This window comes from Salarias fasciatus, chromosome 16, assembly GCF_902148845.1.
Source record: "Salarias fasciatus chromosome 16, fSalaFa1.1, whole genome shotgun sequence".
Taxonomy (NCBI): Eukaryota; Metazoa; Chordata; class Actinopteri; order Blenniiformes; family Blenniidae; genus Salarias; species Salarias fasciatus.
The window spans coordinates 19900182-19922651 of record NC_043760.1 but is presented as its reverse complement, the minus strand read 5'-3'; the positions used below and the strand labels follow the sequence as shown (position 1 = coordinate 19922651).

The following is a 22470-nucleotide window of genomic DNA, read 5'->3' as shown; positions in this document are numbered from 1 at the left end:
AGGTAATCAAGAAGCATAACAGTGGTAGGATGAAAGAGAGAGCTGCTCCTTTTCTTTTACAGACGTTGAAGACACTGCGAGGCTTCTACAAGAAAGGACCACTACTCCCACAAACATAAATATAAAAGTGTCTCACAAAAAAATCCTAGAAAGCACCTTTAAGACATGCAAATCTAAATCTGACAACCCCGCTCCCCTCTCCTCCCTCCCTACGGAGGTCTCACGCTCTGGGTTGGGACCCTCTACTGTGAAGCATACAAGAGGGAAATTACTTGACGGACTGACTGACAGAGCACAGGATGGGACGATTAAGTGAGGATAATTAAAATAAATCAGGTCATGTCAAGCAGATCAGGGCCAGTGAACAAGGGAAAGTCCAAAAGCAGCATCGCGCCGTGCCGTGTATATATATTTCAGACTAGTCTCTCTTACTAAAAACACATTTTCTGGACACAGTTCCCTAATTGCATCCTGCAACTGTGATGGGACGAGAAGCTGCTCATCACAAAAATTGCTTTTTAAATTATGCTTTACATTCAGATACACTTTTTGAACCCAAACTTTGTTTTTCAACTTTCACACATTCACACTACATATCATTGATAAACAGCATCTTAGTTTGTAGTGATATTTGTATTTAAAACTTGATTTAGGCAGGAAAACCTTGAGTTTTTTGGTCAGAACATCCCCTGTTCAATTCCTGGCTTGAGGGCATCTTATGCAGAGTTTGTATATTCATCATAAGCCTGCGTGGGTTTTCTCTGGGTATTCTGGTTTATTCTCACCATTAATTACTCATTTTAATTGTCTCGTACTTGTTTATATTTCTATCTGAGCCTCGCCTTCCAACTTTAAGTTGAAGTAGATGGAGGTATGATTAAAATAATAGCAAAATGATTTACTTTTGATAAAATAGGTTTTAAAATAAAAAGGTGAGTGTCAAACTGCCTGCACTCTGCAGCATTATTTGTGGATCCCATCTCTGTTAATGAGACCCAGAGGAAGAAAAGAGGTGGAAAATATACATATATAGGGCAGCGCTTGAGGGAAGGACTTGGTGTAGGTGTGGGTAAATTCGAAAAAAGGCACAAGTCAAGGGGAAAAAAACAAAACAAAAACTCAAAAATGTTATAAAAGAGCTCAAAAAAGTTAGCTTTTTTTTTTTAAAAAAAATTGAATATTACAATATAAATTGTAATCAACTACGTGGTAGGTGAAAATAATGGCAAAACTAATGGTTTTCACACAGGGACATTTTTGTTTTTACTTAAATATGACCTTGTTTTCATCATATTTGACTTGAAAATTCAGGTGATTTTTATTTAGTTTGTTTTGTTCAGGCTGAACACTCTCCTTCCAGAAGGCACAGCATAATGTGTTTGGAATTTAACCCAACATGCAATTTGTTCGCATATTTTACAGAGTTTGAGGGAAAAAAAAAAACATATATAGGTTGCTTGTACTGGAAACATGCTATCTAATAATATCCACATATATAAGCATGGTGCAAGATGTTCATTGCGCCGTGTGTGGGTGGAGGACTAACGGACAGGCCGATAGCCAGGAACGGAAAGTGATACTTTACGTCTTTGACACTTTGTTTTTGTCCCTTCCGAGTTAATTTGACTTGCATGGGTCAGTGACCCTGACCACAACAACCCCTTTTTCGGCCCCCCACCACCCATCACACCACCCGAGCTCCTTTAGCTATTTATTCCCAAAACCCACTTGGTGAAAATGGCTGACGGCTAATCAACATTCAGCTCCTCCGAGTGTATTATTACACAGCAATTGATGGATGATACAATTACACCCTGTGTCACTTAGCTAAATGACTATGTAATTCTAATGAGTTTTTATTCAAACACTGACTAGTTAGTGCGAGGAGAGATGTTGTGGTGGGGGGCTGCTGGTTGGCAGAGGGAAGCAGAATGGAAATGCAAAAAGAAGCAAGGCCTGCATATAGAGACCGAATGAGAAGTGGAGGAAAGGAAGATGGACAACGTGTCTATAAGCAAGTAACTGGAATGAGAATACAACCATCATGGTGACAGCGTCTAACAGTTACTAGCTTGAGAAGCTAAATGAAGAAAAGTACTTTTGTAAAATTGTGTGAAAACTCAAACTCAAGTACTGGAAGAATCCAATTCATACACAACGGGAGATTTTGCATTTCTGGGATTTTTACATCAACGCCAGTAAAAAAAAAAAAAAAAAGAAAAAAAAAAAAAGGTCCCATACACATGATGGTGTTCTATATGCACTAAGAAAAGAGTATATATAAAGATATATATATATATATATATATATATATATATATATATATATATATATATATATATATATATATATATATATATATATATATAAAAAGAAAGAAAGAGACAGAACAATCAGATAACTTTTGGAAAAGACAAATATAAAAACTTATTTAGTCTGGATCAATTTCCAAATGACAGCTGTTGTGGTTAAAGAATGGTTTTGAACCGACAGCTGAGCAATGATCAGAGCCTTAAAGCGTGAAAGAAGCTGTGAAATAAAGTAACACTGGACTGAAAAAGTTTGGTGGGATTCACCACGTGCCTACAGAGGCAGACTGAGACTAAATTGCTAAATTAAATGTGGAAATCATTAATGGAACTTAATGAAACTGGAGACAATTACCAGCTTTTTCTGCTGCAATCTCAGTTTTAAATGGCGTTCCACAGTTTAAACTGAGCATTCGGAGGTGAATGTACAATAATCACCCCTGCTGCATCGTTACACGATGGATAAAATAATAACCTGACAGAATGCCTACATGTTTACATGCTTGGAAACTGGCTTACAGCCATTACCCAGATTTCTTGTAACTACAGGGATAGAGCACTTGAGCAATATTTGGTGATCAGTTTTTCTGTTTTTATTTTTTTTTTCTCATCATACAATTCATCAGAACAGAATCTGAACATAAATAACAAAATATTGTTGATTATTGTTATTGTTAAAATATTAATAATAACAAACTGACCACACTGTAATATTCCTAATTTATTTAAAAGAAATTTTAATTTTAAATGTATGTATGTTGATGTCTCTTGCAGATTTTGGGTTTGACACCCAATATTTTGGCCTGGCCTCTCTTGCAAATACCAAAATTCATCTAATTGAGAGTACCTATATGAATAAAGGTCACACAATTCAGACATCTGTCTGCAAATACCACATACGGGTTATGAAAGGAGAGAATATCAGAAATAATCTGATTCCATCACACTGGAATCAGATCTGTTCCTCCTCATGAACTTTGCTGCTTTGTTCCGACTCCTCCTCTGTGTGAAGGCTAATCAAAAACTGCATTATATTGGGTATGTAATTGTTCAATAATGTATTAATTCTGCCCCATTGCGACAACAAAGCGAGCTGTTGTTGCAATGCTGCGATCACGGCGCATTAGAGCAAAAAGAACAGTTTAATCCACAACAGGCTTGTACCTCGCTGTCGTTGTTATTACTCATACTGACATTAATTTATATTCAGTGTTAATGATTTTTATGTTAAACTTCCCCCATTCATAGTTAACTTAGTGATGACAATGCTTTTATTTTCTCCCACGAAACACAACAGAAGGACGAGAAATTCACAAAAAGAAAGAGTGTGAAAAAGTGACATCAAAATGAGTGGCCGGAGAGTGAAGCCTTCCGCAGTGTGACACGAAGTAAAACTGATACTCAATGCGAAATGCTCATTTCTGTAGACCTGAAAACTAGCAGTGAAATAACTTATCCTCGGGTCAGATTCAGTCCTATTTGTTATCAGGTCGAACTTTTAGTTACTTACTTTTAGAAAGTCCTTCTACACAAAGTGGACCTGGATAAAAACGCCCTGTTTAACAGTTGAAGTGCTTCTTACCAAGTGATGTGTGTTTTTACTCTCGTGTTTTGGCCTGTGTTCCGGTGCAATTGGTGTGTTAGTGCAATGTATTTTTATAAGTGTTAACGCTGCAATCCAGAACCAGGCGCGTGCCAGAACCAGACTGTTTTGGAACCGACGGAGGCCTGCTTTTCAAAGGTGCAGTTTGATTAAAGTTTGATTGAAGTGTGAATACAGAACAAGCTAAAAAATAAACCTCTGAACATATCAAGCGTGGAGGTAACTGATGTGCACGAGTTTACCACTGCAACGCAACGGTATAAGAAATTGTTTTATTTATCAGACAAGTGATTTCAAGATGTGGGAGACACATCTTAATTTGAGTTTTGATAGAGAAACAAACACATCAGGTGTGTGTCATGATCATATACCTGTCAGCACTAAATGCGAGATTCAGTCCTACATATTAGAAAATACGGATGGAGAATGTGAATGAATGTGCTGATCTCAAACTCAAGCTGTGGATGAGTCCAGTGCAGCCAGGAGAAGATTATGGTTTAATACAGTTTGAACATTGGAGAAAAAAAAAAACAAAGAAAGAAAGGCAGAAATGCTAAGAATATTAAAATGATCACCAGGTAAAAAGATGACAGAGTTTCACTATTCAGACAAAGCAAGTCAAACCCACAAGGTCCCTGATTATCATGCATAGACTTGCCGCTGGAGGTTGAATGCATAAAAAAGTGTATATGTGAGGGGTTGGGGGTCTAAATAAAGCAGAGGATTAAATGTGCAGGGTGCTGTTTTCAATAGGAACTGTTATCAACCGGGTTTCGTTAATGAGGAGGACACAGTCCGGTTCCAAAGGAACAATTCCGCTATGGCCATAAGCCGCAACAGCGGCCATTCATGAAACAGACTCCCTCATCTAAGTCGCTGTGGGTGGAAATTGATTTCGATCCTCCTGAGAAGTTGGTGGATATCAGTCACCTTTTTTTTTGTGGTGGTGGTGGTGGTGTGTGTGGTGGTGGTAGGTGGGGGGGGTGGGGGGGGGGGGGGGGCAGAGGGAGGCAGATATGAAGTTTGAAAGGCATCAGAGACGCAGGGTGGTTATTGTCATGGCTGGGTTCTGCCTCTCCTCTCCACCGCTCCTCTATTCAGCCTGGCACTGCCATGTTACGATAAGTCCTATCACCTCTGGTCTGTGCGTGTGTGTGTGTGTGTGTGTGTGTGTGTGTGTGTGTGTGTGTGTCTGTGAGAGAGAGAGAGAGAGAGAGAGTCCAGGCATTGCCAATGTTGTGCAGACCTCAGCTGTCCTGCTTATACAGTCATCCATGTGTGCAGCAAGTCTTTCTCATGAACAAAATAGCAAATCATTCAGCCCTACATCGAATCCATATAAACTGCAACTATCACTACGTAATAACAACCCTGTTTAGGATGCAGTTATGGCTCATTTTGGAAGTTAGGAAATTCCACATTCACAATGCTTCTCTGTAATTTCCCTCATCAGACAATCCAGCGTTCACCAGAACCGAGTCAGGAGTGGACGTCAAATGTCAGTGAAGGAGGGTGCAGGAGAGACACGCAGAGAGAAATGGGATGTGAACATATAATCTGAGAAGGATTTGAGACAGAAGTCAGAGATATATGAAATTCTTACTGATGTAACCGCTCAGAGCGACCTTAACTTCCTGAGGATGCCATTATCTCCAATGACACTTAAGAATTTGCTTGAGTATCCTCAAGTTTATGAAGTAATCTGCTGATAATTGTCCCTATCCATGGGCACCCTGGAAATAAGGGCTGTTAATAGGTACTTAAGGACACAAAATGATACCCATTTGCTAAAATGGCTACAAATAAAGGCTAGAGATAACAGGGAGGCAAAGAAAATACTGATTCCTTGCTATATAGCCTGCGTTCCATATTAGGTTATTTTACCAGTCATTAACTTCCAAACAGGTCTATATGCTGCTGTTAGCAAGTGTCCATTTTTTAATTTGACCCACTTCATTTCCACAAAAAACATTAAGAATAAAAGGGAACGAAATACAAAGTGATCACAGGAATGGGCGTAAGTACCAGATGGAAAAGCAACAAAAAAGTGGCAGAAAGTTTAATTATTACAAGGTAGTGGTAAATATATGCCTACATGACATGCTGGAAGTAAATCGTTGTAATTATGGATATTAAAGGATTTTACTGTTTGTCTCCACAAAAATGTATTATCACTGAACAACTTTGAAAAATAAGATGTTTTATTATAACCACAAGCTTCACTTCTCCTAATTATAATTATCTCTTTGATTCACAAAACAATATAATTGTCGCTTTGATTCACAAAAGAATAAAGTGTTTGTGGGTTTGGAAAACATTCTGATTTTAACTTGCTAAGATTCATTTCTGCTGTGGTCAAAAGTGTATTCAGTCGGACTCGAGGGCAGCAGCAGTTACCTGACCTCCGTGATTCACAACATGTTTCCAGTTTCACAATAACTATCATTTATAAACAGGTCAGCTCGGCTCTCATTGTCCCCAAGAGGTCTCACAGGTCAGTGCTAATGGAAAGTTGTGCTCTGACTAATCCGACGGACAAAAAAAAAAAATAAAGCCAGCCAAGGAAAAGTTTTATTATTTTGGTTATTTTCAAGCACACAAGCATGTAGTCTCTCCACATTTCTGCTATTTCATGGCACTATTGGTCCATATCACTTTTATTTTTTTTTCCCTTTTTTTGTTCAGACAAGAAAAGAAAACGCTGCCGGCTCTCCAACAGGTGGAAAGAGGGGAAGAAAATGTATCTGTCATTCACAGAATGGAACGGGTTTTAACCTACAAGCACACACATCCAAACTTGCAGACACAGATACTGAACCAGTCAGTTTGAGGGTTCAGGATATATTTCCGAGGCAACTTTTCTCCATATATATATCTATATATATATAACCCACAGTTTCACAGATATGCACACAAATAACGACTCTTACAGAAAGACACAAAGCCGTGACACATCATCAACCTCCGACTATCAACTACTGCTTCTTTTGCTTCAGCGCATGGATGCAGAATCAATCATTTTCCAGGCGCTGCTCTCCCCGTATCTCACAAATTCATCTTTCCCACATACACGGTGACAAGCTATCCATTTGGTGACTATTGCAGGAAACCTGGAGAGTCAGATATACCGTGGTGATGGGGGAGAAGAGACGTACCCATCTTCACAAGTAAAAGCAGCATAGTGGCGACCATGGACACGTGACGGGGCAAAGTTTGAGAAAATGTAAAAAAAAAAAAAAAAAAGGATAAAGATTTTAATTTATAATGTCCTTTTTCACGCTCAAGTTTTCAGGATAGTTCCCAGTCAAACTCTTTCACCCCAGTTTCACTCACCAACCTTCCTCCTCAGGACATTTTTTTCCCCCCCTCTCAGTGGTCTCACTTCCAACCCCGCACTGTCCTTCCTCACGTCAAATTAAAGTGATGGAAATGAACTTGAGAAGACGCTAATTGCAATTGTCAATCCAATCTAGGTCGGGGCTGAAAGACAGGGGCTCCCTAGCACTTCATCAGTCTTCATTAATATTGAAGGGGTTTGCTGAGGAGCAGGGGGCCAACGTAATCTGCACTCATCTAACAGTGCATCAGAAATTAGGGAGCTGGGGAGGGCAGTGATGGCGCCTGAGGGACAAATATGCCAGTCAAAAGAAAGCATGAAGGAAGATGTCAGCGGATAGGGACCTGGAGCTGCTGCTTCCAGAGGCGGATTTGTACCTACCATCTTAAAATGCAGTTGGTAAAAGAATGCAATCTATCCTTTTGTGTTTTTTATGTCCTGTGTCTTGTTGACTCTTTACTTGGCTCTTCAGGACATCATCCGTGGAGAACAGGCATCTTTGTCCTCCTAAAAATAAATCCTTCTTTTTTCTCTTAAAAAAAAAAAAAAAAAAACTCCATTAATTAAAGCAAAAGTTTTAAACCAGGTGCTCTGTCCTTTCAGAAAGATAAAATCATGCCATGGAGGTGCAATAATGTAGAAAACCCTGTTATCTTTAATAAGAAAACCAAACATTGAAATGGGTTTGTGGAATAATTTAATAGAAAAAAAAAACATTCTAATGACATGGAAAATATGTTTGGGAATTCAAATAAATGTTTTCCCTTGAATTAATTAATGACACACAAGACTTGTTAGTGCTGCTGGAGTTGAGTCACCACCATCATTAGGAAAATTGGTTTTGTATTAGCATTCACTCGTGGAATCCTACAGAAATTTGTTTTAATTTGACATTTTATTTTTCCATTTTCTAATTTTTTTAGTTGTACGTGTGGCCACATTTTAACTGATTTATTTATGACAAGTGCCTGAAGGCACCATCAGTTAATGGTTAGGTCATCTTAATATTAATTTCTATTTGAAAATATTGGTTAGCTTAAAACACATGCACACAGCACATATTTTTTTTTCAAACAGAGTCAGAATGTTCATTTGACCTTCTTCGGAATAAAACCTGTGTGCTATAAGCTATGAGGTGGTGATCTAAAACTGTTTAACTCCCAGTTTTTCTGTCTTTTGCATGGTTTGGTAGTTTTTATGGTATTCTTACTTGAGTTTACATTATTTTACCAGAAACTTGTGCACACTATGAAAGCAGCTCCGGTTGTAGATGCTAGTTTTAAGGTAACAATGACAGGAAACTGATTGAGAATTGAAATCACACACACAAAAAAAAAAAGTGCATTGAATTACAAATACATACTGTAAAATCACAGTATTTGTCACTATATGTTTTCTCCCTGATCCTCTGGAAGAGTGAGCTGTGTTCAATCCAACTTTTGAGAGACTTTTGCCGAAGCACTTTCCTTTATGTAATCTTGAGCTTAAAGGAATCGGTCTAAACTCGGTTGTGTAACACATCTGTGATGGCTCTCAGTCTCATAACAAGCGGTGCCAGATAACAAAACTGTTTCAAGTTGAGATTAACCGGATGCAGCTCAGACCGAGCCCAAAGCACCGCAGCTTCCCTCTGGCCTTTAAACTCCACTGCAAAACACTTCACTGTCAGCTGCTTTTAACAAGACAATTATTTGGTTATTTCCCAGTATCTCCTGACCTTAGTCCTAATTTAACACTCGGTCAACTCAGTACAGAAGTGCTGGGCCTGCATTTAAAAATAAAAAAAGTCAAAGCTTTGTTTGCCATTGCTCTTGAATAATTATTTTCTCTGATTAGATGACAGGAAGTCTTTAATCCGTAGTCACCCTATGCTTTGTTCGTCCTCACTGGTGCAGTGGTTTCCATCCGGCTGTACGAATCAAAGCTGAGAGTCGTCTGAACAAGCGCAGGATCAAGTGAACACTTTGTTGAAGAGTCACTAAGGACCACGATAATAGACCACCACCGTCGCTCCGTTCAAGCCCCTTTTATTACTCAGACACTGGAGAAGGTGTCATTAAAATCTAAAATACGAAGGTATGGCAATAATATCTCTAACATCGATATGATTATGGCCTCTATAGTGATAAATGCACTTTGGTCCACTCGGAGAGAAAAGAAGACAAATGGTTGGGGAAGCTGCTCTGGGTGAGCAGTCTTGGCTCCAGCTGTCTCTGGAAGTCTCTCTTCACATTAGCAGGACAACACCAGGTGAAAACATCAGATTAGTTTCATAGTGACTGATTTTAATGGATAGCTTGACAATTTATTCACAGCTTGTCAAAAAATGCGGCGCTGGGCTAATAAGCAAGCTGATCACCTCATTTATATCTGAGTTGGGGGCTGGGTGTGTGTGTGTGTGTGTGTGTGTGTGTGTGAGAGAGAGAGAGAAAGTGTGTGTGTGTGTGAAAGACATTACATGTTTACTAATGTTTGCAACAGCTTGACAAACAATCTGATCTGACTGTGTGGCTGTGGGTTCTGACTGAGACCAAGAGGAGGGGAGGAGAAGAGAAATTAATATTTTATCGCCACAGATCTGTTTATGAGCTCACGGGAGAATACGGCATAAGGGAGAGTGTGTGTGTGTGTGTGTGTGTGCGGTTATGTGTGTGTTTGCTCTCCCATTCACAAAAAGAAAATGTCACCCCAGAATATGGGTACAACTTGTCATTTCAATTTCAGTATGCAAATGCATGTTCTGCTTATGATATGGGAGAACCATTCAAAGGAATGAGAATATGGATTTAGCAGTGATTTAAACACTGACAACGCAAATGCGGCGTGAGGGGGTAACGCTCGCCGCCGAGCTGCTGGTGTAAATGTGCATATGTGAGGAAAAGGGTGGGGGGAGAAAGCCTCAGCGGTGAAATGCAGTTATTAATCACGGAGCGAGCGTTGATTCATCTGTCGTGGAGGCAGTTTGGAAGATGGACTCTATTTACTGCTAAAGCTGTCTGAGGGGCTTTGGGAGGCAGCCATCAATCTCCTGGCTATCTTCAAAAGAAAGAGCCAATGCACAGGCATCAGTTTCAATCACCTCCCAGAGACAGGTGGTATGGTAAGCTGCTGCACAATACTTTTTTTTTTCCTCTTTTCCCCCACCACTACTTTTTCCTCCTTTTTTTTTTTTTCTACCTCAAGGTGAATATTTCCCTCTTCCCAGGGGAAACATGTTATTAAAGTGTTTTATCATAATAATAATAAAAAAATTCCAAAAATACATACTGCACCCTGCTCTCTTGCTCCCTTGCCGTTTGGCACCCTGTGTTCCTAATTAGCATCTTCAATTAACCCATATTAATTGCCAGCCGTGGAAAGGTGTAGCAACCTGGCAATCCGGTGCCACAGGGAGCCGTCTCATAAATGATGGGTGGCGTAACGTGGGCATGTGGGGATGAGACTGTAGTAATGCACTTTTAACCTCAACCTACAAACAACGTTTTTTTTTTTTTTTTGTAATGCTAGTTAAGGCAGGTGACATTGTGGGAAAGGCAGACATGTGTTAGAGTGCCTGTGGTTCTGTGTAGTTAAACAACAATCACACCTCACATGAACTGTGTCTACCCCTCAACTATCTGTTTTTTTTTTTCTTTTCTTCTTCAGCTAAGTCGGCGGGGCCTATTACCTCCGCAGGAGTCTAATGGTATCACGTTACTATCCACTACTCCCGCTTTCTTAATATCATCTTGGTTTTGTTTTACATCACAGGGGGTGTTATCAGAATTGCTTTGCACAATGCAGAACACCTAATGATGCTGTTTTGTTTCCGTGCTTTGATCAATCTTGCTTTTTCTTTTTGGTCCACGCAAACTAAATCCTCAACAAAAGACGAGCTCCCTCTTTTTTTTTTTAGCTCGAGTAAACAGTTTTCCCATGATGACTTTGCATCATTTCTGTATAAAAAAAAAAAAAAAAGAAATGTATAAAAAGCATACAACGCCTTATTGGGGGCATGGCATCTCCTTAACCCAGTTCGTTCACACAGGAATGCTGGCACATTAATGCAGTCAGCACTTCAGCATCGCACCGGGGGAGCTCCGGAGCTCCGGAGCCCCCAGACAGCCCGGAATCAATCGGAGCCGGTCGGCGTTGGCAGCGCAGAGTGGAGCCACTGAAGTCCAGAGTGATGTCCACGGAGGGCTAACAGAGGTCAGCTGGAGAAGCTGATTCCACCAAAAAAAAACAAACAAAAACTGTTTCCTTTCTACTGCAATTTACACTCCAGTAGGCGCTTTACAACCTGTCATTACCGCATTATTACTTCACTGGGCCGTCAGGAAGTGAGAGCTGTCAATCCCATGACACTGTGTTTGTGTGCGTCAATCAAGCTAACAACAAAGTAAGCACTTAAGTAAGCATGTTTTTCTCAGCTTTATCAGAAAAACATTCCTTTGCATTCAAGTATGTGTTTCCCACACGATTACTTCAGCCTTACGTTATAAGCGCCGATAACAGCAGCGCTCCGTCTGCTTATCGCAGACAAACAGATTCAAATGAACCACGGCGGTGGTTAAACTCCCCATAAGTATCTCATATGTCTTCTGGAATTTCAATAAATTAACGTTCAGTGCTACTTTACTATTAGGGATTTATGTTCATTTAAAAAAAAAAAAAAAGAAAAAAAAAGCAGGGGTTTGCAGGAGCAAATGGTTTGAATTTTGATTATTCTACAGCTGAGACCACAATGGAGCGAGCGTACAATCACTGAGACACTCAGAAGAGAGCAGGTCTGATTAACCCTGATTAGAATAACTTTCTTCTCTGCTTATCATTGGCTGGAGAGATATTAATCTCACTGCTGATTGGTAAGAAAAAGATCTTAACTCAATCCTCTTTGAAACATACCGTCAGAATTAAAGACTAAGTTCACATCCTGAACTTTTCACTTCCTTCTGGAAGAAAAAGAAAAAGTGGACACCTGGATGGAACCATTCAGTGGTGAAAGAAAGTATCGTCAGCTTAAATATAAAGAAATGTATGTTCCTTTCTATTGTTCTTATTGAATGCATATTTATAAGGGAGAGTTCATTTTAAATTTAAGTGAACAGAAGGTGGAAGTGGAACTGACAAAAAGCCACAATGCTGCATTTGGTATGAAAATACAAACACTAGTCAATGGTGGTGATTATATGATTTGGTTCTGTCCTTACTCTGAGGAACGTAAGGTCACGGCTGCGATCGATGCTCGTAATCTCCAGGTTTCCCATCACGACTTCGCAGTTCTCGTAGTATTTCCTCAGAGTTCGGTATTGCTGCTCCAGGTCCGAGAGCGTGCTCAGCTTGTTCTCCGTGCCGGGGCATACTGGAACACCAAGAGACAAGGGAGGGGAAATAAGATACAACACTTTAGTTTCAATGCAGCAATTTTTGATATATAAAGGTTAGATATATATGATTACAGGCACAAGTTGGGGACTCTTCGGTATTTTCAAAGTCTACCAAAATGTTCCAAGCTTTGCTTCATTTATGTGAAGTGCACCAGGGATCTTTTCTGTCCCACTCCAAAAATCCACCAGTCCACCACACACACACTCTGACAGTTCCGGCCATGTAAGAAGTTAGTAGACCCTACTGCACATCAACACATCACGGCAGCGTGGTTGAGAGCTCTTTAGTGGCTAGTCGGGCTCATCACTTGACATGTAATTAAAGAGGACTGTTTCCACCTTGCTCACCCAAGACGACACGAGCCATCTGCCCAGTCAGCTGGTGTGTCACCTAGTCTCGCACAAACACCCCCACACATGCATACATGGACAGAGACTGAGAGAAAAGCCAATAACTACTTGTATTTTCAGCATATTTGGAGTGAGCATGTATTTTGCCTGGAAAACAAAAACAGAAATCAACAAATTATCTTGTAAAACTCTCATTTGCAGCCTTAAGAGTCGATTGGCTGGACCTGAAATATAAGGGACACATTTTCTTCCAAGTACATTTAAAAAAAAAAAAAAAAAAAAAAAAAAAAATGCTGAATTGTAGGAAAAACAGATATACGGACGCTGACATTTGCACTTTTGAAGCATTAGTTTCATTTGTATTGTCTCGGTGTCGCGGTTCCCCCACCTGCACCCTCTTCACGCTTGATGACAGAGAAGCCGTCACTGTGACGGAGGGGCGACGGGTCCTTCCCCGGGTCTTGTCACACCGTCACCCATGAGCTGTTACCTCTGTCTCTGAACACATCCACCTTCAGAGAGTTTTACTGACGCTTTGCATTTTAATCTAAGATCCAAAACCTGACTTTATTGCATTCTTGATTCTGCGCTCCCTCCTTTGTCCTCCCATCGTCCAATCTAAGAGACATATATACGAGCAAAAAAAAAAAAAAAAATCTTTCAGCCTGCAGGCAGCATAAGCTGCAAAGACAAATGGAATTATGTTTAAATACTTCCACGTCAAAGTAGATAATAGATAAGTGGATCCATTTCAATGTGACCTGAACAATTGCTGTACGAGTTAGCACTGATTAGCCAGCATACTGTCCTGCTCAGGAATGAAATACGGCAGACCTGGGTGTTTTCAATAACAGTTAGCGCGGGCTTGAGGGAAGCAGGGTACGGAAGGGGTGGGGGGTCATAAAGTGAAGATAGGTGTAATAAACTGTTATTGCACCCTTGGGGCAGGACACTGAGATCAGAGGAAAGGGGCATCGTGGCATTAGATGTCTAGTGAAATTTACTTTCTTTCCTTTTTTTTTTTTAATACCCATTTGCTTCAGTAAGCTTGCTGGCTTTAGAAATCTCTTTGGTGTGATGAAAAAAAGAGGTGTATTTTTTTGTTTTTATGTAATTTCCATTGAAACGTTGCGAAATGCTAAAGCTCAGTGTGAGCTTAAAATGGAGCTAACTGCCAAGAAAACCACAACAAAACCATCTGTGCTCCGCGGCACATATACTGTAGACGTGTGAACTGTTGCAGGTTAACTGCAAAGTTTGGTGCTCCGGCTTGTGATATCTTTGCATCTGTGCGCACGAGCGTGGGCGGGCTGTAAACACCAGATCCCAGGATGTAATCCCTGCTCTCCACATAGCATGATCGAATCCATTTGTCTCCATGCCTGATAGGTCACATCTGAGCCCGTGTATAACCGTAAAGGTTGTACAAAGCATGCTCTCTGCTCATTATTTTGGCTCACCTGCCTACACAGGAGTGCACGCTTCGAGACAGTCAGTTGTTGACTGCTTAACATACTGCCTGGGATGTAGGAACGGCCTGCCGAAGATGAATCTTCATATTGTTTAAAGCTTATGGTTGTTCCATTAAAAGAAAAAAAAAAAAAAATCTATCTCGTCTGTTTGATGGATTTCTCTCTGCGGTACACTTAAGGCCGGGAATGCCAATGAGGTTCACTGTCTTTGTTGCATATGTATAGCATATCTGGCTGTGTGAGTAAATTGATTTAATGTGTTTGCAGGGAATTTCATTTCAGGAGTGATAGATTAAGGCAATGAATCATAATAATTCAAGATTTTCCAATACATGTAATTAATGAGATTATGAGCCAAATGGCAGAACTGTGTGTGGGGTTAACTTACTGTACGTATTGCAGAAGGGCACTTGATTTTATTTATTTTATCTTGTTGTTTTGGTGATGCTTTGACCACAGTGTGAATCTGTCACCATTTTTGACACAATCGCCCCAGTCAGGAACCAGTGGGTCAAAAACAAACAAGCAAACAAACAAAACAAAACTTAGCATTTCCTGAGACAGACAAAGACCCCTGAGCTGCATTTTCATCAATTTTAATTTCATGAACACCCTCATCAGGATTGCTCAATCACTACATGACCATGATTCCTGCTTCTTTTCCATTTCATAGGTTGTGCACACAACAACTTCATCAATAGTGCCTTGTGCGATTATTGAATGCCTATAAAGCTGGCGAGTCTCTGAGGTTTATAGGCCTCAGCTAGTGAAGCCAGCAAAAGGTCATCCCAATAGCAAGTAACTGACTGAATTAAATAAAGTTGCAAATGTCACTTACATAAGTAAACACTGTCAATAGCTGAGCTTTGCTAGCGTGCCTTGAATAAATAGGAGATCCGTGTAGGAATTAGACAGAACTGCAGCTTCCGCAGAGCAAAAACACCACATTTCCTGTCAGGCGAACTGAATGAAGTGCCGCAGTCGAGGTCAGAGGCGTCCTTTGTCCCGTAATGTCCCCCCAGATGAGCGTCGGCAGCTAAGTATGAGTTACAAGCCACTGCTTCTGATGGTAATCATAGCCTAGATTATCGTCCATCTGCTGAGCGGCTTAATAAGCGTCAGAAACAATAACCAGATGAGTGTTCGTGATGATGGCACGGTCCAGTAACACTAACCTCCCGCTGCCCTCTGAGCTTTGGTCACCTACCAACAATGTTGTCGCTGTCCCCATATGGTCGACCATAAATTAGCATTCATGTCCTTACTGGTGTGCACAGCCCCAACACCTGATGGGAGTTTTCCCACAGAGAACAGCTCGCAGCTGCCGCAGTGTACCCGGGTCTTCCAGAAGCCGTTTGCATCGCGTACATCCGACATGTTTTAGCTGCCTGGCTCTTGTAGGACAGATATATGACCCGGACGCCACCACTGCCTTTCCTTCTGATTAACCTCGATACGATCGAGAGGGAATGAACACAAAAACAATGGAAAGACGAGCAAGTTACTATTGGTCGACCTTTTTTCTGCCTGTGATATCTAACTTGTTGTGGTTTTTCTTTAAAGAGTCCAACAAAAAAAAAAAAAAAAAAAAAAAAGGGAGAGAGAATGAGAGTAAGTACAAATGTTTTTAATTAGAAAATACAGGGGGCAGACAAAGGGCTTTCACGGTCAAGGAAATATAATCGATGAAACCTTGGTCTCTTAATGAGAAAGCTTTGGTTTTTAAAAACACAACATGTAAGTTGTATTCTGATGAGCGTGGTTTTTTTTTTTTGTTTTTTTTTTTTTGTTATGCCACATTTGTATTTATACACCTGTTCACCTCTGGTTCTCACATGTGGAAACTGCTAAACTTAAAACTGTTTACTTCCGCCATATAGTGTTGGTTTTATTTTCACAATCCATGTGAGCATAAGCTCTTTCAATTCTTTAAATTGGCTGTCAAGATATCCCTGCTTACATGGGTTTTCCTTCCCCCCCACCCTTTTCCTTCAGTGGTTCTACAAGTAACTGAAAACATTTTTTGTGGAGAAAACCTGCCTTAAACTTCACCTGAACCCTTTTATTCTGTCCGACCACGTTGCATTCACTATTTCTCTGAGATTTAAGGTTGTCTCCAGACAAGAAAAACCCATCCGAGTCACCGGGGAGCGATTGGTCGACACCGACACACACCTCATTACCCAAGATTCCGCGGTTTCCACTTCTTCTTGACAGAGTGTGCTGCTGTCAGCAGGTATAGGGCGAAGTCTTCTCGAATACACTGACCAAAAGAAATGCACATTGCTAAATTATGACACTCAGCTTTGTCTTACCGTGGATGCGTGTTTCGTTAAAAAAAGAGACTTACTACTACTACTGTACTTAACTAATAGAGGACTAAAGAACCCAGCCGCAGCAGTTTCCCATCCTGTGCCAGTGGTGACTGTCGATACCGTCGGTGAAAAGAAAAGGCAATGACAGACGAACACACAACGTGACAGCTGGGAGTCTCTGCTCAAGATCAAGATTCCAGGATCTTTTGTGAGGAAATAATCTTCTTCCGTAACGTTACTGTACGACACCTGATGCTTCACTTCGCCAGCTCCAGCAGACTGATCGACAGATGTCTTGCCTCTAGCTGCTAACTTCATGTCCGGCTTGATATTGGCATCGTCACATAAAATTTAATTTCAACCATCTGAACACTTGAAGCGGCTTGGTTTTATGATTTTAAATACAGCCGCTCAGTATTTCGTTATCACACCTTATGAAAAGGCAGTTAAATAAAAGGTGCTCCAGGACACATTTTCTTATATACGGTATAGAAAAACAATATTTAGTTGGTTAAGGTTATGTACACTAATTCTCACTTTAACTTCTAGTTAATGATAGTTAGTGCTTATACATCCTCTAGAGAAAACCAAATGAAATGATTAAAGCTGTAAGGCTTAATGTTATTAAAAAAAATCTATAAAATGTCAGTATAAATGTCAAGAAAAAAAATGCATTTTGATGATGTAAATAAAAAGCACCGACTGATGCAGCAGTAAGTAGGCTGCCTCAGATGGAAAATCAACATCTCTAAAGCTTTTACTGACACTGTAAAACATAGGATAAACAAGCTCTTGCAATTAGATATAATTTTCACCGAAAGAACTTGAGGAATTTCACAGCAGCCTGTCATTTTGTTTCATTTGAAACAGCCACATTTCATTTGCATGTGATTTGATTAGAATAAAGACAGCGGGTCGTCATGCATAGAGGTACTGTGTTGCGGCGCCACGCTCCTTAAATCAAAAGCAGCGGCATACCGGTCCAGCTGCTTCCATTAGTTTCGGGAATTTACTTGCATTGTGTTCCACGTGTGTCGTAGGAGTCACTCATTTATTCACCTTCTATATGTTTCTTCCAGATGACAATTGTGGAAGGAAATGAAACAAACACGTCACACCACAAAGCCGCAGAAACGCAACAGCTGACTGTTTCCCCTGAAATGTTTTGACTTTCTCCAAAAAAATTTAACCATTAACAAAAAGTTTGACTGACATATGAAAAAGACAATACTTTGACAGGTGCTGCCTCTGTCTACGAACACGCTTTGTCTTGCTTTTGCAAGAACCCTTCAGCTTTCCGTATCTCGTGCTAAAACTCAAGCCACGTCTCTTTTCATGTGACAACTACAACCTACAGCCTGACAAAAAAAACTATCAGATTAGGAAGTACTGTGAGTGCCGTTTGTGTTGGATGCTGCACTGCCGTCAGGCAGGTCCTACAGATGGTGGGAAGAGTGAAAAATATAAATATTAAAACATTTGCAGCAAGAAAAGTTCAGAAGGGGGGAGAGTCTAACACCTGGACAGAGCTTGTAAGACCAAGAGGGATCAAGTATCTCAGATATATGTGTGTGTAGGTAACATTTTCTGAAGCTCAATAATTAAGTTAGGACAATTGTCCTGGGGCGTGAGTGCACGACCACCAGCTGCTGATAACCCACCGTTACACCAATTATGCTTCATCCACTGGAGGGCAGAATGAAATGGGCTTAGTGAGATGTTGGGAACAATATACTGTACGGATAATTTATGATGCATTTTAAAGCTAAATAGCACTACAGGCCTCATCCAAAGCTTTCATTACCAAGAAAGTGTCTGAAGATTTACTTATTTATTTATTTATTTATTTATTTATTTATTTGCACAGGAGAGATCGGTTCCTGTTTCAGGTCAGTTTGCAGCAGAAAAGTGGGAGATCTCCCAGGAGATGGCTTAAGTGCTTAAGATGTGCCTTCACACATCGTGGATTAAATGTGAGTGAGGTGGACGGTTAACCTCGGCCCTGCTATTATCCTGTAACAGTAATGCCATTTTGTTTAAAGATGAATAGATAAGTCTAAGAATGCCAGTCTTCCTCTGCTTCACATGCAACAGACTCCAAGCCGCTCACAATCTGAACACATTTCGATGTCAACTTGTTATTCACCACCTTCCTGAAACACGCTGACTAGTTTTGCTCCTAAGATTATGATTGAATCAGAAACTGTGAAGTTCATACGAATCAATTACGTCGGCATTGGGATTTTTATCCCGTCAATGCTTTCCTGCTTCAAATGTTAGTGTGAGAGCAGCTGCGGGTCATGGGAGTCACACACTTGATAAAATTGTGAGGAAAGATACTCTAAACAGACGTGAAGTGATTTTCAGTGAAACTAACCCGAGTTGCCAAAATGGTTTAAAATCAAGCTGAAATTATGCATGAAACTGTTATTTTGTGAGAGATATTTTTGCAGATTTGCGCTCTTTCATGGATAAATGGAACGTACACAGAGTGAAGATTATTTTACTTACATTTTACTGACTTTCATAGGGATTGAACAAAGGACTGGAATTACTCCTCGGATATCTCGGTTCATAATTACATGACTGTACAGATTTGACTGCTACACACGATAATATGAATCTCCTGGCATGCTTCATAAAATCAGGTCAAGATGATTGGAGCTCTGTGACGTGGTTCTGGTTGAAACTGCCATCAGACGATGGCAAGCTGTGGCCAAAATGGCACGGACACGGTCATCGCCAGTAATCAGGTAGTTTTGCACACATGGCACTACGGAACCCAAAATATCATGAGCACCAATAAAATACACCCCACATTGATAAAGCCCCACCAGCAACCCAAACCAGTGATCCAAGACAGGGTGTTTACAGCAGAAATCGAGACTCATTAAGTCAGAATATGTTTTTCCAATCTACTATTGATCAGTTTTCGTTTCAGAGCTGCTGTTACCCAGTACGACCTTCAGTGGCTGTGGAGATGGTTGTGGATGACAATTCCTCTAGATCAACAGTTTTCTTGATTTGAATCTCGGCAGGTGATTTTGACATGCCTGCATCTCATCCCGTCATTAATCGTTAAATAAAAGCACTTCAATAGTTGTGGCCTATGCTTATAAATATGTGTTGGCACCAGTTTGCAGCTACAGATAGCTGCGTCTTCACTGCATTTTATGGCCTGATTTTCTCAGAACCGGAGACTTTACCCAATCACAGATAGTTTTGAAATTTCCCTGGCGGCGTCGCCTTTGCTCCAGGAGTCTCAGAAGCTTCCTGCTTACACAATGTGGAGTAAAATTCACACTCTTTATATGCTAATAGTAGAAACATGAAACCCCCGAGGTGCTCCATATCCCAATAGTTTGCTAAAGAGAAAAACGGAGGATAGGCTGAGCGGGGAGGGTCAAACGAACAGCGTGCACTCTAAATTAGTGCATGTGAGTTCAAGTGTGCAGGTGTCTGCCAGCTGAGGGTTGGAAACGAGGCTGAGGACTTGGTGCATGTGCAGCTTCATGACGGCCTTTCGCCGTGGAGTTTCTCGCCAAGTGTGGATGGTTTTTGAAATCGTGCATTCACTCGATTCATCTGAACCCTACTCAAGAAAGTCATCAGGGGCATGGGCAGTTGACAAAAAAAATGTCGGAATGAATCTTCTGTTTGGATGTTTGAAATAAACTTGTGTTTGTGTGGAATGACTCTTCGGTCTTCAAGGCAAACACAACACACACCGCAATTTCGTACAGCAGCAAAATCTTTGAGTGATTGTGGGGGTGAGGGAGGATGGTTAGAGGTAAAAAAGTGTCCCTCTTTCACAGAATGGCGAATTTGATTGACCTTGATCAAAGTCTCTCATCCACTCCCACGAAATGGGCCACGAACACAATCAACAAATTGTTTCAAGTGATCGTTCTCATCACAACCGCAATGTTTTATGGGCCTTTGATAGTGTGCATGTATATCTTGAGCCATCAGGATAATTTTGGTCTTTTGTAATTCAATTTCCCTTCTGATTTATGGGTATTTTATTTGTTTGCATTTCTGTTGATTGTCGACATTCAATAATTAATAATAGTCACAATGTGTTCAACAAGTTTGCCACCTTATCAGTACTTCTATTTTTGCTTTGGTTAACAGAACATGAAACTTCTTTTTAAACAAAAAAGAAAAAAGAGATTTGTGGATGAGCGATGCAACACATAAATGGATGCTGTACGGGCAGCATAAATGCACCGTTGTCTCCTCTCATCTCCTGTCAGTTTTGACCCCTATGTTTTTTTTTTTCCATCTCCCCTCCCCTTTTGATCTGTTTTATGACAGATTTTGTGCATGACTCGTTTTATATCCCCCAGCTTCCCCGCTGCAGTATAAATCACATTCAGTTCAGTGGGTCAGATACTTTAGTAAGGGTGAACCTGCAGATTGCTACGAGAGAGATTGCTTATAACATAAAGTAAGAGGCGCAGCTGGCCTCTTTGTGAGCCTCCTGCCTTCGTAAAGCCCGATGTGTATTCATTCTGTACGAAGGTGATGTTTTAAACATGCAGGAAAAGTCAGATTGGCTCCTCTCACTCTCCCCTACATCACCCATTCATACAAATGCTAACATTCACAGCGGGAACCATACTGCACTGCATCGTCCATTGCTGGCTATTGAGCAGCCCCACTGGGGCAGTTGTCTGTTAAGTACACTGCTGAAAGGCTCCTCAAGGGTAGTGGATGATGAGTAGAAGTGTGTAACTCACACACTTCTCTCTTATTTTTTTTTTGCAGCCAGACTGGGGATGGGAACAGCTGACCTTCCACAGGCAAACCGGCCTCTCTTGCCTCTGGGCTTCCACTGCTTGCTTTCCTCCCTTTTTCCCAAACCCACTCTCACCCTCTCCGTCATTCTTAGTTCAGGTCCAGGTGTTGGAATCCATAATGGATTCCAATCGAGGGGTGAGTGAAATCCTCTCTGCTAGTTTTTCCTTTTTTTTTTTTTTTTTACACTGCATCTGGGACGACACTCTATCAATTAAGCCGGCAGGCCAGTCAAAATGTTACCTCATATCCTTCATGCCTCCAGCACATAGCGGTTTTCAGCCCCACTGTGTGGTCCTACCCATGAATCTTAATCTTGTACCCAAACAGTTGCCATCAATTATCCTGGCTGCTACTGCTAACTCTTCCCCTGCCTCCCATTTTTCCCCATTAAAAAAAAGCCTTTTTTCCTCCTCGCTGAGATGGAATTTCTTCGCTCGCTTGCCTGGGAAATGATTTCTCAGCAGGCTTGTGGACGCTGTGCTTCCCACAGGTAGAACATATAAATGGTAGTGTGTGTGCGTGTGTGTTTTCGTTTTTTTACATGTCCATGCAACTACACACATTTCTATGCATGAGCTTATCATGCAGCGGGTTGACAAAAAAAAAAAAAGAAAAAGAAAAAGAAAAAAGTTTCCTGATTAGGGGGATAGAAGAAAAAGAAAAAAAAATGACTGGACAGCTTAACAAGCAGGATATTTGATGGAAAAACTTCTCTAATTATAAGATTATTTTACTCACAGTCAAGCCAATATTTTGCTCAAACTTCACAAATGTAGGCAAGATTTTGGTATTATGAAAAAAAAATTCTTCTTCCATCCATGATCTACTGACATCAATAGATAGAAAGAAAAACTCCAGCACTTGTTTGTTTTTTTACAGCATTAATCTTTCACAATCACATTAATCTTTAT

The 22470-nt window shown here is 40.6% G+C and overlaps 1 protein-coding gene across 1 annotated transcript in view; it reads right to left on the bottom strand.

Moving 5' to 3' along the window:
• erbb4b (erb-b2 receptor tyrosine kinase 4b) overlaps positions 1-22470 on the bottom strand; it is a 288218-nt gene that overhangs the window by 142430 nt on the left and 123318 nt on the right. The window contains exon 2 of the mRNA XM_030112004.1: positions 12442-12593. Within this exon, the coding sequence (XP_029967864.1) occupies positions 12442-12593 (152 nt within the window). The remainder of the gene's footprint in view (positions 1-12441; positions 12594-22470) is intronic.